Raw genomic sequence first — 19,068 nt, 5'->3', positions numbered from 1 at the left:
GTTTGAAACAAAGTCCACACGTCGCCTTTGGTTGATATGGCTTTTATGTCTTACTCTTCTGGTCTCCCTCCCTCTTTCTTCCCATACTTAATTATTTATTGACGAAATGGGATTGTTTTGTCCGCTAGCATTTCCCATATTCTGGGTTTTACTGATTGCATTTACATCCCCAGGTGTCATAAAAACATTTCTTTCTCCTGTACTTCCTGTAACTGTTAGTTAGATATAGCGACTTAAATAATTCAAGTTTGACACCCCCCCAGAACACATCATAGGTAGTGATATGTTCTTCCACTCCACAAAATGTTCAATAATATGGTGTTTTTTTTACCCAACTTCTTAAGTTCTTACAGAAAACAACGTTTCTCCCTCTTTTTCATTTTAAATGTGTATTCCAAGGTCAAAGTAATTTAAGAATACTTTCTCATTTTAGGTGTTGGGAAGGAGGACTATCCCCAAACTCAGGGTGATTTCTCGTTTGACGAAGACAGCAGTGATGCTCTGTCTCCGGACCAACCAGGTAGCCAGGAGTCACAGGGGTCAGCTGCATCCCCAAGTGAGCCAAAAGTTAGTGAATCGCCATCTCCTGTGACTATGAACACTCCAGCCCAGGTATTCTTTTTGTTTTTACTTCTTACTAGAGAAATTCCCTTTTTTTTTATATGTCAGGATGATTCATTTTCACCAGAAAAAAATTCTGGAAGTGCTGAAAATTATAAGGATTTTCCACCTGTAATCTAACCACTATTAACATTTTTTAGTACATCCTTGTTATTATATATATCTTATTTCTGTTCTACATACATATTTTTATTTTACATATAAAAATTTTCATGTAACTCCTTTTTTTAACTAAGATATAATTCACATATCATATCCTTTTGAAATGTACAATTCAGTGATTTTTGCTATATTTACAAGGTTGTGCAACCGTCACCAACTATCTAATGCGAGAACATTTTCATCATTCCAAAAAGAAAACATGTACCCATTAGTAGTCACTCCCCACTACCCTACCCCTTCCAGCCCCTGGCAATCACTAATCTGTTTTCTGTCTCCATGGATTTGCCTATTGTGACATTTTGTATAAATAGAAATAAACAATTTGTGATCTTTTTTGACTGACTTCTTTCCCCTACCATAATGTTTTCAAGGGTCATCCATATTGTATCATGTATCAGAACTTCATTCCTTTTGATGGCTAGACAATATTTGATGGCTAAACAATATTTAATGGCTTGAATTTATTTTTGTTTTATCCATTCATCAATTGATAGACATTTGAGTTGTTTCTACTTTTTGGTTATGAATAACACTGCTACAAACCTTCCTGCTCAAGTTTTTATGTGAACATATGTGTCCAGTTCTCCTTGGGTATACTTAGAAATAGAATTGCTGGGTCATATGTAACTCTTTGTAACTTGCATTTATACTTTATACCTTAATAATAATCATAAATAGCTTTCCTTGTCAATAAGTATACGACTATATCATTTTTATATATAGTATTTGATTGAACTAATATACTGTATCTCTTTTAGCCAGTTCCCTATTGTTAGTTATCTAGATTTGTTTCCTGTTTTTTTCACTCTGATACATACATTTTTATACTAGTCTTTGTTCTATTCTCACATCTTTACTGTACCCTGATTTTTTTTTTTTTACATATATTGTTTGGTATTTGTTGATTATTTCTTCAGATAAATTACCAGATACTGAAATGGACTTGTTAGACAAAAGTTAGGCCCTCTGTCAACTGCCTTCCATAAAGGTAATGCAGATTTCCTCAATCACAGTGTCTTTACCACAAATAGGTAATACCATTGCTTTAAATTTTGTCACACTATTTGCAGATTTGAATGCTTTGACTCTGATTATTGGTGAGATTGAATTCATTTGTTCAGTAGCTATTTATCAAGCACCTACTATGTGTCAGTTATATTCAGAACTAGAGATCTAATGCATGCAAAGGAATAAAATATTTTTTAATAATTGCATTGAAAATTTGCATTTCTTATTTCTTCATGGGTGTTCATATTCTTTGTCCATATTTGCTTTGATTTCATAAGAACTCTTGTGCTGCACATACTCTCCACTGGTTTGTTGTTTGGTATTTCTTCTCATGGCATTTTGCCTTACTAAAATAATAATATTTAGTTATTATAAAGTCAAAACCATTGAACTACTTAATGGGAGTGATCAAGTTCAGCAGAAAATGTTCTTGTTAAAATAAAGCATGGTGACATAGAATTTTTGAGATTGAACATAATTTGGAAATTATCTGCCTTAACCCATAGACAAGAGGAGGCCTGGACCCAGAGAGTATCAGAGTTTGAGGATTAAAGCTATTTTCTTACAACGTTCCTTCTCATCCATAAACATCTTTTTTTGTTAGGAACCATGTCTTTCAGTATTGTTTTCTTCATTGCACTTATCACCGTGATCTGAAATATGTTAGTTTGTTATTTCTATGCCCCAGCTAAAATGTGAGCCTAGTGAAGACAAGGACTTTGACTCTTACAGAACAACAGCTATTTTATGTTGTGTGTCTTCATCTTCTATCACAGGGCCTGGTACAAAAAAGGTGCTCAGTGAATGTTGAATTGAGCTAAGACTGATAGAGAACATTTGTGTTCTCCTTCCATTTAAGAGAAGAGACTCTCCAGCTTAGATTCATCAAGGTGGTGTGGGTGGCTACAGCTCACATTCTCCGTCAAAGTTCAACATCAGCCAGGGCAAGAGTGACTTTGACCCCTTGGCTTTGCTGGGACCTGCCCTGGAGGGCAGATGAGGGTCACTGACCAGCATATCCTCTGAACAGAAAGAGAGAGTAAGGGAGACCAGCCCCAACAGTATTCTCACATATTTGCTGCACCTTGGTTTTGAACGTTAAAAATAGGACTAAAAAGAATGTTAACTATGCAAGTAAATACTATTAAAAAACAATTCTATTAATCTATTTGGGCTGTTTGTTCTCTGCTTCTGTCTGAAGAAGTCAGGATATTAGACAGTTCTCAGCATGCCCTTAGCTTTTAATTAGTAAAGCAGAATTTTGTCTCCTTTGGTAATGGCTTCATGGCAGTTCCACCTGCATAAGAGATTACCATTCTTTTCCCTGTATTGCTTGTATTCTTGTATTATCTATGATGTTTTTTACTTAGCTCTTGAAACTTCGCCTCAAGCTAAATTTATAAGTGAGAAACTTTAACCAGAAGCAGTCCCACCCAGTGGAGTTGACATTCCAGAATTCCTTGAAGGAAAGTAGGAATAGCAACATTTCTTGAAGAATAAATGTGACCTGTTTATCACCAGTGCTATACACACAAAACTCAGGTCACTCCTGAACTTAGCTGGTTTTTATAATGCACTTGTTTTAGTTTGCTAGTGCTGCTGAATGCAATATACCAGAAATGTGATGGCTTTCATAAAGGGGATTTATTAAATTACAGGTTTACAGTTCTAAGGCCATAAAAATGTCCAAACTAAAGGGTCCAGAGAAAGACACCTTGACTCAAGAAAGGCCAATGGCATCCAGAACACCTTTGTCAGCTGGAAAGGCACGTAGCTCGTGTCTGCTGGTCCTTTAGCTTTTGGTTTCAAACAGCTTCCCTGGGGGCATTTTTTTTAACATCTCCAAGTGTCTCTCCCAGGGTCTGCCTGAGGTTTTTCCAAAATGGTACCCTCTTGAAGGACTCCCGTAAGATTAAGACCCACATTGAATGGGCAGAAATACATCGCCATCGAAACCACTTCACAAGGTCCCACTCCCAATTGGGTGGGTCTCATCTCCATGGAAACAATCTAATCAAAAGGTCCCACCTTAAACAATTGGTCTGCTCTCACAAGACTGGATTAGGAAAAAGCAAAAAAAAAAAAAAAAAAAAAAAAGGCTTTTCTGGGACAACAGTTTCAAACCAGCACAACTCTGAAGAAAAAAAAACCCAGAGTCTGTCTCCACTACAGCTGTACCAAAGTAATTAAACTGTCTTTCAGAAACTTCCATTGTGTTAAGAGTTCTGATATCTGTAAGTCAGGAATTTGACAAAGTTTCTTATTTAATATACATATAGCCATGAAATTAAAGAAGCATCTCTTTAATAACTGCTATATTGACATTGAGGAAAGATAATCTGTAAGTAGCAATAGGAGTTAAATTGATTTTAAGTATGTTTTAGGGTTTGTTTTTGTTTTGGTGTTTATGTGTGTGTGGTTTTTTTATCGACTACAGAGGCAAACTTTATGATGTCTGTGAAGTCTTTAGGGTTTTTGCATCATCTGGAAATGATAATTTGGTTTTGTCTGGCAAATTCTGTAGTTTAATTACATTGTGTTACCAGTATTTGTTTATAGAAAATGGCATCTCACTTGATAGATATAAAATATATTCATCTATCTAAATATAATTACTTTTTTTGCATTTGTAACTCAGGTAGGAAAGTAACTTAAAACATTGTTTCTCAATAGATAGTGACATGCTTATTGATTTCATGAATGAAAGACCTTAGGAGATTATCTGTACAATTTTTTTTTTCCTTCTTTAGAATTAGCAATACATGTGTAAAGGGCAGTCTCATCATTATTTATTATAATAGTCCCTTTAAAACAAAGATAATAAAAGAGTAATGTAAGCTTCTTGTATTTTTAGGTATTCTTTAAGTTCTTAATTTTTAATCTTTAAAATGGAAACTCAGTTTAAAGTTTGGTGGTAAGTTTATAAGCCAGTATTTCTCAAACTGCCTAGAATAAAGGACTAGTGTGTGTTTGCTTGCTTTTAAATAGTTGTTTGTTTAATTTCCAAATCATTGCAGACTAATCCTCTCCTAAGATACAATGAAAGTTTTGGGGTAACATCCGATTTTTGTAAGACTTTTCTATAGTTATCTTGTCACAGGTTGGTAACCAAGGACCACAGACCACACACTGAGTAGCCCTGCTATGGACTTTGCTTTTCTTCTTCTTTACCTGAGCCAAAATTTTTCATGTTAATTAATCATCATTTTGTCCAAAAGTTATATTTACAGATTATTAGTTAAGAGAAAAATACACTCAAGATTTCATCATGCTCTGCTTTATTCCAAAATATTTTATGACATGTAATCTCCTTAATTCTTTTTCACAACGTACAGATACCAGAAGAGTAAGTTATAGAAAACGATTCAAATATAAGAAGCATTCTCTATGAAAATTATTGTAATTCGTAACATCTAGGTAAAGAACAGATTTTTCAGGTACTTCTGTTACAAACCCAGTGCTAAAATAATAATGACTTCACAATGTATACAGTACAAAACACCACTGTGTCCTTTTCTCAAAATGTAAATTTTAATAGTGAAAAAATTCTTCTTTGAAATACGCATTTCTGTGTGGTCTGTAAGAGGCAAAAACTACTTATCCTTGGATTTTTCTCTTCTTTTTTCAATTTTGATCAAGTGCAGCTGGAAAATATTTTGCCAAAATATTAATGTAACACACTTCACATGTTGGAGCTCAGTTTATTTTAATGCTAAGCAGCTCTTCAACAATAGTAAGCTGTAGGATATTGGGAACAGCAAGTACGTGTGGGCACCAGGAGCTGTTACGTTGGCCCTCCTAACTGAAGACTTCTTTCTCTCAGCCATCTCTTAAGCCCATTGATTAATCACTTATGATAAATACCCAAATGTGTAACTTTAAGTGTGGCCAAACAGGACCTGTGTTAATTCTCAAAGACTGTCAGTGCTGAAATGAACCTTGTTGATCAACTACTTTGTATATTTTCAGAAAGGCAAGTTTAGGAGAATTTGGTGAACTATTTGCTTTTTTTCCCATTGTACCAAGTAACATTTAAGTACATGACCTTTTTGCCAAATATTATAGAAACCTCAGGTTTAAGCTAACAGAGAGAATGATCAGGGTTTCATGGATAAGCCATATACATATATGTTAAAAAATGAAAATTATTCTAATTCTTTTTTTATAAATACTTAGAAATATCAGTAAATTTCCAAATAGGGCACAGATGAATGACTTTAATTTCTATTGTTGGCCTTTCAATTACACCCTTTACGCAAGAGGACCCTGCCATTGTTAATACTTAGATTTTGGATTGGATTCCAACAGGGATTTTTTATTTAACATTTTTATTGTCAAACCTTAACAAACAAAGGTACAAATATTCTTGACATACATTCTATACATGGTATACAATCAGGGCACACAATACCGTTACATAGTTGTATATTCATCACCATGATCATGTTTTTGAACATCTGCATCTCTCCAGCAAAAGAAAGAAGAAAGAAAAAAGAAAAAACTTATACATACCATACCTCTTACCCCACCCTCTCATTGACCACTAGTATTTCAATCTACTCAATTTATTTTAACCTTTGTTCCCCCTATTATTTTTGTTTCGTTTTGTTTTGTTTGCATGGGCAGGCAAGAATTCTGCCTGCTGAGCCACCATGGCCCACCATTATTTGTTTATTTTTTATTCATATTTTTTACTCATCTGTCCATACCCTAGATAAAAGGAGCATCAGACACAAGGTTTTTACAATCACACAGTCGCATTGTAAAAGGTATATCATCATACAATCATCTTCAGAAAACATGGCTACTGGAACACAGCTCTACAGTTTCAGGTACTTCCCTCTAGCCACTGCAATACACCATAAAACTAAAAAGAGGATATCTATATAATGTGTAAGAGTAACCTCCAGGATAACCTCTCTACTGTTTGAAATCTCTCAGCCACTGACATTTTATTTTGTTTCATTTCTCTCTTCCCCCTTTTGGTCGAGAAGGTTTTCTCAATCCCTTGATGCCAAGTCCCAGCTCATCCCAGGATTTCTGTCCCATGTTGCCAAGGAGGTTTACATCCCTGGCTGTCATGTTCCACGTAGAGGGGGCAGGCAGTGAATTTGCTTGCTTTGTCTGCTTAGAGAGATAGAGCCCACATCTGAGCAATGAAAGAGGTTCTTTTAGGCCTAATATAAAGCAAGCTTAGCCTATCCTTTACAGGAATAAGTCTTACAGGGGCGAACCCCAAAATTGATGGTTTGGCCTATTGATTTGGTTGCTGCTTGTGAGAATATTAGGAATTCTCCACATGGGAAAGTTGAATCTTTCCCCCTTTCTCCCTATTCACCCAAGGAGACTTTGCAAAAACTTGTTTATTCACTATCCACTCACTCTGGGATTTATCGGGCACCGCATTAACCTGGACAAACCAACAAAATCTCATTTCCTGTTCAAGAGTCCATGTACTTACAGTGTTCAATTAAACTGACCTTATAAGTTAAATTAGGAAATGCACTAGTCAAAATATAAATTTTGCACCAAATAAACATGTCTTCCTTAGTGTTTGCTTCATGTATTTTGGAGCACTCTGGCTCAGTGCATGAATATTTATGATTGTTATGTCTTCCTGTTGAGTTGTTCCTTTTATTAATACATTGTGTCCTTTGTGTCTTATAATTGTTTTGCATTTGAAGTCTAATTTGTCAGGTATTAATAGAGCTACTCCTGCTCTTTTCTGATTGTTGTTTGCACAAAATATCTTTTTTCAACCTTTCACTTTCAACCTATTTTTTGTCCTTGGGACTAAAATGCATCTCCTGTAGATGGCATATAGATGGGTCCTGTTTTTTAATCTATTCTGCTGTGTCATTTGATTGGGGAGTTTAATCCATTAACATTTAGTGTTATTACCATAAAGGCAGTACTTTCTTCTACTATTTTTCTTTTCAAATTTTGTATGTCATACCTATTTTTTTCTCTTTTTACCTTTACTGATAGTCTTCATTTTACACTCTTCTCCACACCTCTCACTCCTGCCTTTTCCTGTCTACCTCTAGTGCTCCCTTTAGTATTTCTTACAGAGCCAGTCTCTTGATCACAGATTCTAAATGTTTTAATGTCCCCCTCTTTTTTTTTTTTTTTGGCTTTTTAAAAGGGGAATTTAATAAGTTGCTAGTTTATAGTTCAAAGGCCGAGAAAACGTCCCAAATAAAACAAGTCTATAGAAATGTCCAATCAAAGGCATCCAGAGAAAGATACCTTGGTTCAGTAAGGCTGATGACTTTTGGGATTTCTCTCTCAAGTGAGAAGGCACATGGTAAACATAGTCAGTGTTTCTCTCTCAGCTGGAAGGGCACATGGTGAACATGGTGCCAGCTTTCTCTTCTGGCTTCCTATTTCATGAAGCTCCCCGGGAGGCGTTTTCCTTCTTCATCTCTAAAGTTTGCTGGCTGGTAGACTGCTTCTCATGGCTGTGTCGTTCTCTGCTCTCTGAGATCGCCCATTCTCTAAAATGTTTCCTCTTTTATAGAACTCTAGTAAACCAATCAAGATCCACCCAAATGGGTGGAGACACATCTCCCCTAATCCATCTTAACAACCACTCTTGACTGGGTTACATCTCCATGGAGATGATCTAATTACAGATTCAAACATAGAGTATTGACTAGAGATTTCTCTGCCTTTATGAAATGGGATTTTGATTAAAACATGGCTTTTCTAAAGTCCATACATCCTTTCAAACCAGCATACTTATCTAGTGCTTGCATAAGCCTGGTAATAGTGCCTGTTCCTACCAGCCATACTGGAAAACTTGAGATTTGTGGGATGCTGGGTAGAGTCTTTACTCATTAGTGGGGAGTACTTAGCTTTAGACTGAGCACTGCTCCAGTCCCACCTAAAAAAAAAAAAAAAATCACAAAAGCAACACCCAAAAGAATCAAACTAATTTAAATTTAAGTAATTTAACTACATCCCACAATAAGCTCAGGTATATTCACAGGAACACGAAATTCTCCAGCATTCAGCAAGGTACAATTCACAATCAGACATCCAATCAAAAATTAACAGGCATGCAAATAAGCAAGAAAATATGACCCAAAATGGAAAGGTAAATCAAGCCATTGAAACCGACCCAGAATTGATACATGTTAGAAATAACAGATAAGGATATTAAAAACGGTTATTGAATTGTGATTTATACATTCAAAAGGTTAAGTAGAGACATGGAAAATATCCAAAAGATATAAATTGAACAAGGAATGAGAGCTGCAATGTGAAACATGAAAAATACAGTGGATGGGATTAATGACAGATGGGACATTGCAGGGAAAAAATGCTGACCTTTAAGACATAGAAAAAGAAACTATCCAAATGAAAGCCAGGTAGAAAAGGCAATAGTTTTTAAAATTTGGTAGAATATCATTGAGCTGTGGGACCCTTCAGTGGGCCTAAAATTGTGTAACTAGAGTCTCTAAAAAAGTGAAGCAAGAGGTGGGGACAGATAAAATTTTGAAGAAATAATTGGAAACATTTTTCCAAATTTAATGAAAACTATAAGCTCAGAGAGCCAAGATGTTCCACAAACCCCAAGTACAAGGCACTTGTGGAAAACTACACTGAGGCACTGGTAAAGAGAAAATCTTAAAAACAGGCAGAGAAATAAGACATGTTAATTACAGAGGAAAAAATATTTCTCAGAAACGAAAGAAGCAATGACAGTGGAGTAGTATCTTTAAAGTATCGAAAGATTAATCTCATTAGCCTAGAATTCTATACACAAGGAAAACATTTTTCAAAAATGGTGGCAAGATAAAGACCTGTACAGACATAAAAATCAGAGTTCATTGCTGACTTGCAAAGGAAAGTAACTGGACCAAGTTTAGTACAACCAATAAGTGAGAAAGCATTGATTCAGCACTTCAACATGTGAATTTCCAGGAAAATACTGACAGTTCTGAGAACAGTGTATTATAGCTGAAACTCAAATAAGTGATGGGCAGCTAATAGACAGATATGAATAGTTGGCCTGTTCCTTGTTTGTTCAACTGAGCGTAAAGCTTCTTGGGAATCTGAAATGAAATTTTTAAATCATACCATATAGAATATAATAGAAGCCCATTACAAGCACCCTGAATGGAACAAGATCTAATTTTGCCTCTTATAAAGGTAATTAGAAACATAACTTTTACATGACAGATTTATGCAGCCTAAGAGATAACCTACAAACTTCTCATTTTCTGTCAGATACAAATTGTATTACATAAAATAGCCTATTTTGTTTGAAAATTTTTTCATGTTATTTTATTGGCTGTTTCTTTTTAATTAAATAAAGGTAGAATATTCAGAGTCACAAATCTTCAAATACACAAAAAGGAAAATAACCTATAGCAAACACTATTAACATTTTGGCATAATTCTGTCCAGCCATTTTTCTGTCTCTATGAGTTTGTGTCTGTGTGTATATATATGCATATTTTACCAAATTGAAATCATACATTACGTCCAATTTTTTTGCCCAGCATGTCTTGTTAAATTGTTTTATTTTTATTTTTTTATTTAAATTAATTTTTTATTTATGGTATATAACCACATACAAACACAAACATTCTTATCATATGATCATTCCATTCTTGTTATATAATGGAATAATCACATAGTTTATATTCATCATCATGATCATTTCTTAGAACATCTGCATCAATTCAGAAAAAGCAATAAAAAGAAAACAAAAAAATTCACACATACCATACCTCTTACCCCTCCCCTTCACCAATCACCAGCATTTCAATCTACTAAATTTATTTTAACATTTGTTCCCCCTATTATTTATTTATTTTTAATGCATATGTTTTACTTGTCCATTGAGAAGGTAGACAAAAGGAGCATCAGACACAAGGCTCTCACAACCACACAGTCACACTGTGACAGCCATATCATCATACAGTTATCTTCAAGGAACATGGCCACTGGAGCACAGCTGCACATTTTCAGGCAGTTTTGCTGGAGATAGAATTCTTGGTTGATAGTTTTTCTCTTTTAGAATCTTAAATATATCATACCACTGCCTTCTCATTGCCATGGTTTCTGCTGAAAAATCCACATGTAGTCTTATTGGACTTCCCTTGTAAGTGATGGATTGTTTTTCTCTGGCTGCTTTCAAAATCCTTTCTTTCTCTTTGACATCTGACAGTATGATTAGTACGTGTCTTGGAGTATGTCTGTTTGGATCTGTTCTGTTTGGGGTATGCTACACTTCTTAGATCTTTAATTTTATGTTTTTCATAAGAGATGGAAAATTTTCAGTGATAATTTCCTCCATTAGTCTTTCTCCTCCTTTTCCCTTCCTCTTCACCTTTGGGACACCCACAACATGTATATTCATGTGCTTCATGTTGTCATTCAGTTCCCTGAGACCCTGCTCATATTTTTCCATTCTTTTCTCTGTATTTCCTTTTGCTTGTCAGATTTCAGATGTCCAGCCCTCCAGTTCACTGATCCTTCCTTCTGCCTCTTCAGATCATTGGAGGTCTCCATTGTTTTTTTCATCTCTTCTACTATGCCTTTCATTCCCCTAAGTTCTGTGATTTGTTTTTCCTAGCTTTCAGTTTCTTCTTTTTGTTTGCCATTGCCTTCTTTATATCCTCCCTTGACTCCTTAATTTGATTTTTGATGAGATTTTCCAAGTCTCTTCGAACATCCTGAATTAGTTGTTTCAACTCCTGTATCTCATTTGAATTGTTGGTTTGTTCCTTTGACTGGGCCATATCTTTGATTTTCCTAGTATGATTCATTATTTTTTGCTGATGTCTAGGCATTTGATTTCCTTAATTAATTTATTCTGGAGATTGTTTTCACTCTTTTACCTAGATTTTCTTGCTAGGTGGCTTTGTTCTCTATCTGTTCTTTGACATTCAGTTCAGCTTATTTTAGACCTCTAGCTTAGGTTTTTTTTTAACAGAATTTTTCAGTTGTTGTTTTTCTGTTTCTTGCCCTGCCTGTACGGACCCTTTTTTTTTTTTTTTTTAAGCAGGGTCTACTCAGATATTATAGACCCCAGTCAGATTTTCCCACGCTGGACTGGCCTGCTCTCAGGAGGAGCAAGTCACCTGTATCAGTTTTCCCTGAGGGTAAGACCCAGCAGATTGACAGACTTTCCTGTGATGCCTCTAGACTCTTTGCTTTTCCTGTCCTGCCCAGTATGTGGTGCTTGTTTGCCTGCGGCTTCCCACCAGCATAAAGTGATATGGTGCTTTTAACTTCAGCAGACTCTCCCTGAGTTCTGTGTAGGGTTTCAGCTGCTCCAGCTTATCTAGACTTTTGTACACTGTGGGTCCAGTCACTGATTTGTCCCAAGCAGTTGTTCTGTACTGTCTCTGGCTATTTACCACCTGTTCTGGAGGACAAACTAGATTCCATACCTCACTAAGCTACCATGTTGCCTCTACTCCAGTTTCCAGGGGTTTTGGCTACGAATTTGTATTCCATCCCTCTTATTAACTTAGTTCTCCTATGACCATATAGCAAAGTGCCTCAAATAGTGTATTATACAGAATAGACCTTGCGTATTTCTTTATAAATAATTTTTTGCTGAATATAATTGAGATGATGAAAATAATGCCCAATACTTGCTGAGCACTCACTAAAGCCAGACTCTGAGATATATGCTTTACCTGGGTCAGATGCCATGAAAAACTGTCTGTCTGTCCACATAAGATTTGTACTAAGGACCGTGTTCTCATTAGGGCAGCAGTTTGAGATCATTTTTCCTCACTTCATCCTGTGTTACACTGTTCTTATTCTTGGTGACTCTATCATGTATGTTACTGAATGTGTTACATATATTCAGTATGTATTTCCTCTACCCCACATAGTTTACATAAGTATCATAACTCAGTTACCAAAAATGAATAGTAATTCTAATACTTATTATGTATCCACATTTTGGCCTATAACGGTCACTTTGACTAACTTGTAAATCACCAGCATGGTCACAGCAGGCTTATAATAATCATTCCACATGATTTGGGAGAATATGATGGATAATACATGTCAACTTTATAAAAGGAACTGTATTTAATATAAGCTAGACATTGGCTCAGGGTTATCCCAAGTCAATCCAAAGTATTAATGAAATTTTTGTCTGGTTGCTTACTAATGGTTAGAGTAAGTTGGTGATACTCTAAATGATTAAATCGCCCTTTGGCTTTGTGGCACTACTTTATTTTGTAGTAATGGTGGTTATAATAGAACTATTCAAAATTAGAAGCACTTAAAAAACAGACTCACATTTTGTAATTTTATGCATGTTATTGAAATGCTTTTACACTGTCTTAACACAAATGATAGAAAATCTCACTACAAAAGGTAATGCATTTTTAAAGCAGGATGAGGGATACATGGAACCCTCACTGCTAATCAGGTACAAGCTGAATATCCACTATCATGCCAGCGATCAATTTACTTTTAATGGTCAAATACTTGTTCTAAAAATGAACACCTAAGTTCACAATTATATACTACAGAAATAAGTAATTGATGAGTAATGCATTTTGAAGAGCTAGAATTTTACATAAACTATTCAACATACAAAGCATAAGTTTTTTATTTGTATTCACACATTCACTGACTGGGTATTCATTTGATTTCTCTGTATATTAGAATATGAAAATAGCATTTAAAGAATAATTGTATTTTCAGTTTCTTCTTTATTGCATCTTAATTAAGAACTCTGCTGCATTTTAAATTAGAAACACATCTGTAGATTTAAATCTGTAATGCAAAAAAGCTTTGTTATTACCTATTTTTAGTAGAGGTTTTCTTTTTCTAATTTCTGAACCTCAAGTTTGAATAAAGAAAGTCTAATTTCAAGAGAGAGGAAATTCACTGGAGAAAAATGATTGGTCCTTGACAAGTATTATGTTCTTCAGAAAGAACCAGTCAGAAAACTGAAACATACAAAACTTTAATCACCTTAGACATTTGTTCTTTTACTTTTTATTTTGTGCCTGAACTTCCCTATAGCAATTTCTAGTAAAAGGAAAGTCAGTCTTTAAGACTGAAAGTGCTTTATTTTGCATTTTATTTAAAACATAAATATCCATCATTAGACAATAATTTTTCTGGCATATTCTTTTATGGTATAATGATAAAATTTAAAGAATGGTAATCATGAGACCTGTGTTTGTAATGGAAACAATGATCAGATCCAATAAAACGAAGCCACGCTTACAACTTTTTTGTATCTTTGAGGAAAAGATTCTGAGTTGTTTTGAAATTAATTTTGATAGTATAAAGGTGAACTTAAGTCTTTGTGACAGCTTAAACATATTTAACATAGCATTCTTTTTAAGATTTTAACACATTGTTCAATATACTATGGAGCAATATTACAGTAAGTATTCTTTATGGCCTGGATCATCCTTACTGTAATATTGTAACTTCAGAATTACTAGCATTTAGATTCTTTTGGTAACTTTAGTCAATAGGATCCCAATACATAGATCTAAGATTTTTGGGTGAGGAGGGGGCTCCATTCTGTGACACATTGCAAAGGCTTGCAAAATTTAGAAAGGAGTTTAGCCATTTCCCCATTTTAATCAGAATTTATCTTCAGATGAGGTAAAGTTAAAAATCACTGTACTAACCACTGTGGAAGGCAGTTTGGCAGTTCCTCAAAAAGCTAAATATAGAATTACCATATGACCCGGCAATACCATTACTAGATATCTACTCAGAGGACATGAGGGCAAGGACACAAACGGACATTTGCACACCAGTGTTTATAGCAGCATTATTTACAGTTGGGAAGAGAAGGAAACAGCCAAAATGTCCATCAATAGACGAGTAGCTAAACAAACTGTGGTATATACATACGATGGAATATTATGCAGCCGTAAGACAGAATAAAATTATGAAGTATGTAACAACATGGATGGATCTTAAGGACATTATGCTGAGTGAGATTAGCCAGAAGCAAAAGGACAAATACAGTATGGTCTCACTGATATGAACCGACATTAGTGAATAAACTTGGAGAATTTCATTGGTAACAGAGACCATCAGGAGATAGAAATAGGGTAAGATATTGGGTAATTGGAGCTGAAGGGATACAGATTGCGCAACAGGACTGAATGTAAAAACTCAGAAATGGACAGCACAATACTACCTAACTGTAATACAATTAAGTTAAAACACTGAATGAAGCTGAATGTGAGAATGATATAGAGAGGTGGGCTGAGGGCACAAATGAAATCAGAAAGAAAGATAGACGTTAAAGATTGAGATGGTACAATCTAGGGATGCCTAGAGTGTATAATGATAGTGACTAAATGTACAAAGTTAAAAAATGTTTTTGCATGAGGAAGAACAAAGGAATGTCATTACTGCAGGGTGCTGAACATAGATGGTAATTAATATTTTAAAGTTTTAACTTAGCGTGAGACTAAAGCAAAAAATGTTTATTTGGTACAAAAATAATATTTGGTCTAGTGCATTTCCTGATATAACTTATGTATCTAGCTTAACTGAACACCATAAGTACATGGAACCTTGAGTAGGACATGAGATTTTGTTGGTTTGTCCAGAGTGATGCCCGGATAAATCCCAGAGTGATTTGAACAGTGAATAAAAAAGTATTTGCAAAGTCCCCTTCAGGGAACGGTGAGAAAGGGGTAAAATTCAACTTCCCCAAGTTGAATTCTTGATATTCTCACAAGCAGTGTGGACAACCAAAGCTATAGGCTGAGCCCCCGATCTTGGTGTTTGTTCATATGAAACTTGACCCCACAAAGAATAGGTCAAGCCTACTTAAAATTAGGCCTAAAAGTCACCCCCAAGAGAACCTCTTTTGTTGCTCAGATGTGGCCTCTCTCTCCAGCCAACACAACAAGCAAACTCACCACCCTCCCCCTGTCTGCGTGGGACATGACTCCCAGGGGTGTGGACCTTCCTGGCAATGTGGGACAGAAATCCTAGAATGAGCTGAGACTCAGCGTCAAGGGATTGAGAAAACCTTCTTCACCAAAAAGGGGAAGAGTGAAATGAGACAAAATAAAGTGTCAATGGCTGAGAGATCCCAAACAGAGTTGACAGGTTATCCTGGAGGTTATTCTTATGCATTAAATAGATATCACCTTGTTAGTCAAGATGTAGTGGAGAGGCTGGAGGGAAGTGCCTGAAAATGTAGAGCTGTGTTCCAGTAGCCATGTTTCTTGAAGATGATAGTATAATGATACAGTTTTCACAATGTGACTGTGTGATTGTGAAAACCTTGTGTCTGATGCTCCTTTTATCTTATCAACAGAGAAGTAAAACATATGGAATAAAAATGAATAATAGGGGGAAAAAATCACTGTACTTCAGTTGGGTTATTCTTGTACTATGCTTGAGTCTTGGTTTTCTGGGTAACAGATTCGCACTGAAAAACATCAAAGAGCTAATGAGATGGTAGAATCAATAATTAAAGCTGAAATAAATAAGGCAACATATACACACATAGGCAAAACATTTGTAATGAATATTATAATTGATACCACATCTTTGCTTCCAGGTTATGTTTCAGATTATTAACACTGCTCTCAAATGCGTCATTACTATATTATATCAGTCGGGATAGGGAGGGTAGACAGGTAAAATAGCTTGCCACATTATTAGAATCTGTCTGCAAGGAATTATATGTACAGTACAAAATTTAAACATCCGGGGCAGGCCATGGTGACTCAGTAGGCACAGTTCTTGCCTGCCATGCCAGAGACCCGAGTTCAATTCCAGGTGCCTGCCCATGAAAAAAAAAAAATTCAGACATCTGATTCTACTTTATATAGCAGTTATATAATAGGCAAGGAATTTATTTTTTCCCTTGTACAAAAATTGACCAGGGGTTTTAGTGTTCTCATTTTCAAAAAATATTCAAGGTGAAAGGAAAACAAATAACACAAAAGTACATCCTTTATGGAATTCATCAACTAGCCCTCATCTTTCATTTTATGTGTGAAGTTTGGGTGGTCAGAGAGGGTCTTTGAGGAGTTGGCTATCTCAGGGATGGATGAGGACAGAAGCCTGCCTAGAATATAAATATCCAGACTTTTGGATGAGTGCTTTCCTTTATTTCCATTTGAAAATTAAATTGAGTATAGCCATCTATACAAAGGGAGTAAGAGTTGTTCTTTTATATTATCAGTGCTGCCATTATTAGCAATTACTCAAAAGCTGAAGTAGATGGCAAAATGAAAACAATTTCTGGGAAGAGTAGGCCTGGGCATGCACAATTAATTTGCGCACTCACACACATAGTCATAATCTCATCTAGGTTTGGGAGTCTGCACTAGCATGAGCAAAGCCACAAGAAATTTCCATTTATCCAATAAACAAATATTTATTGAGTAACTGATGTATACCAAACTTCATATTCCTTGCTGTTAATAGCCCTTTGAGTTTTCAGGTCATTTATTTTAAGGACAGAAAATATAATCTGTTATTTTAAAACCCAAATACTTCAACAAGAAAACTGATATTGATTATTGGTAATAGTAATTTGAGAATTGTTCAGGGAAGTGGAAGTGATAAAGGAAGAAATTATTCCTTAAGATAAGACTAGTAATAAGTCCAAGCAGTAACTAATATGCAAAATTTGACTGATTTATTATAATAGTAATATCTCTTTCCAATAAATGAATACTTAAAATCTATTTAAAGTAGATTATTAGTGGGACCTCAAAATCTAATAAAGTCTCCTGTAGCCTCCTTTGTTAATATATGACTCTAAATTGAGATTCAATAATCGTTTTTTTTGGCCTCGATAACAAATTAGCTCTTGTTTTAAGTGAGGTGGTCTGTCGAGAAAACATGTCAGTCTTATCAAAACATTCTTCAGATCTTCTCTTATTGCACAAGAAATGGCGGAAGTGATTCATGAGTGCTAGTTAGATTTGGAGAGAGTAAGATCAGCTGTCAGGCATCTTTAAGGATGTGTACACCTAGTGGGCTTCCAGTCAGCAGTAGTGCTATCACCACAGGCCACAGGGCCATGTAGCTGAGGTGAGGCAAAGTGGGTCATCTGACTCTGGGACGAAGACTGAATATCCCATTTAAATTAGCCAGGCTTGGTGTGACCTGTAAGGCAAGAAAACCTTATGAAACTATAGATGATCTATAAATCTATAGATATATAAATGATCAAATTTATTTTTGATCATTTTTTACAAGTCTTAGGTTTTTTTCTTTTGTTGCTTTTTTTTTTTTTTGCCACAAAAGGGTTCTGTGACCATATTTTTGAGAAACCATTTACCACAATTTAGTCTGTTTAGCTTTTGCATTTCATTGCTTTTGAAGCAAAAACTAAATAATTGGCTCCACCGTTGTAAGGCATGTTATTCCACCATTGGGGTCTCAGACACAATAGTCTGTTTTTCTTTTGTTTCTTTTCTAGCAGACTTAAAAAAAGAAAGAAAAAGAAACATTCCCTTCCTTTTTTTTTTCTTTTCTCTTTTTATGGTCATTGATTTCACAGACTTGTTCCCTTTCTGCCTTTTCCACCAGTTTACTTCCGTGTCCCCAGCAGTTCCTGAATTCTTGAAAACTCCTCCTGCAGATCAGCCTCCCACAAGGTCCACAGCTCCTGTCCTTCCCACAAACACTGTGTCCTCAGCAAAGCCTGGGCCAACACTGGTAAAGGTAGGTACCTCAGAAGCACACTACTTTGAGTATCTTCACTTAAAGTATTGTCTGTGGCCTCTTGAACAGAAAACAAATCTTCAGGCATTTATCAAAGTCACCCAGCCTGCCTTTTTAGCCTGCAGTGTTGAACACTAAACCATGGAAAGACTTAGTAGTACTGGGCTTTATGACTAAATTGAGATTCAATAATTGCTTTTCTCAGCCTAGGTAACAAATGACCTATTGTCCTATAGTCACAGAAATACCACAGAATTTAGTGTAGGTAAAATGACAGGATCTGTGCAGAAAGGTTTCGGGAGGCATTTTATCAGCAGTTCCCAATTCTGCTACCACCCAGGCCACTAAGATGAAATAGGGAAAAGTAGTGAAAGGAAGAATTGCTTCAGCACAGCATTTGTGATTCATGAATCTCAAAACAGATGTTTTTCCTAGTAACGTGGTTTTAGAGTTAATACACAAGGTCATGATCAGTGGTATTCTAGATATATTACATGATAGGGTAAAGGTTTTAAAGAAGCAAATACAGTTCTTGATTTAGTGGATTTGGCCACATGAGGCTTGGTTTGTTCTTCAGATAAGCTGCACATTTGTGGCACTGTTCCCAATGTTTTA

The 19,068-nt window shown here is 35.5% G+C and overlaps 1 protein-coding gene across 12 annotated transcripts in view; it reads left to right on the top strand.

Annotated features, from left to right (window-relative positions):
- Nucleotides 1–19,068, top strand: part of MRTFB (myocardin related transcription factor B) — a 294,808-nt gene that overhangs the window by 238,822 nt on the left and 36,918 nt on the right. For all 12 annotated transcript variants that reach the window (XM_077141744.1, XM_077141742.1, XM_077141748.1 and 9 more), the window contains 2 exons: nucleotides 434–612; nucleotides 18,319–18,453. In XM_077141744.1, coding sequence (XP_076997859.1) covers nucleotides 434–612; nucleotides 18,319–18,453 — 314 coding nt within the window. The remainder of the gene's footprint in view (nucleotides 1–433; nucleotides 613–18,318; nucleotides 18,454–19,068) is intronic.

Source organism: Tamandua tetradactyla, chromosome 23 (genome assembly GCF_023851605.1).
Source record: "Tamandua tetradactyla isolate mTamTet1 chromosome 23, mTamTet1.pri, whole genome shotgun sequence".
Lineage (NCBI taxonomy): Eukaryota > Metazoa > Chordata > Mammalia > Pilosa > Myrmecophagidae > Tamandua > Tamandua tetradactyla.
This window is presented reverse-complemented; position numbering and strand designations above follow the sequence as displayed.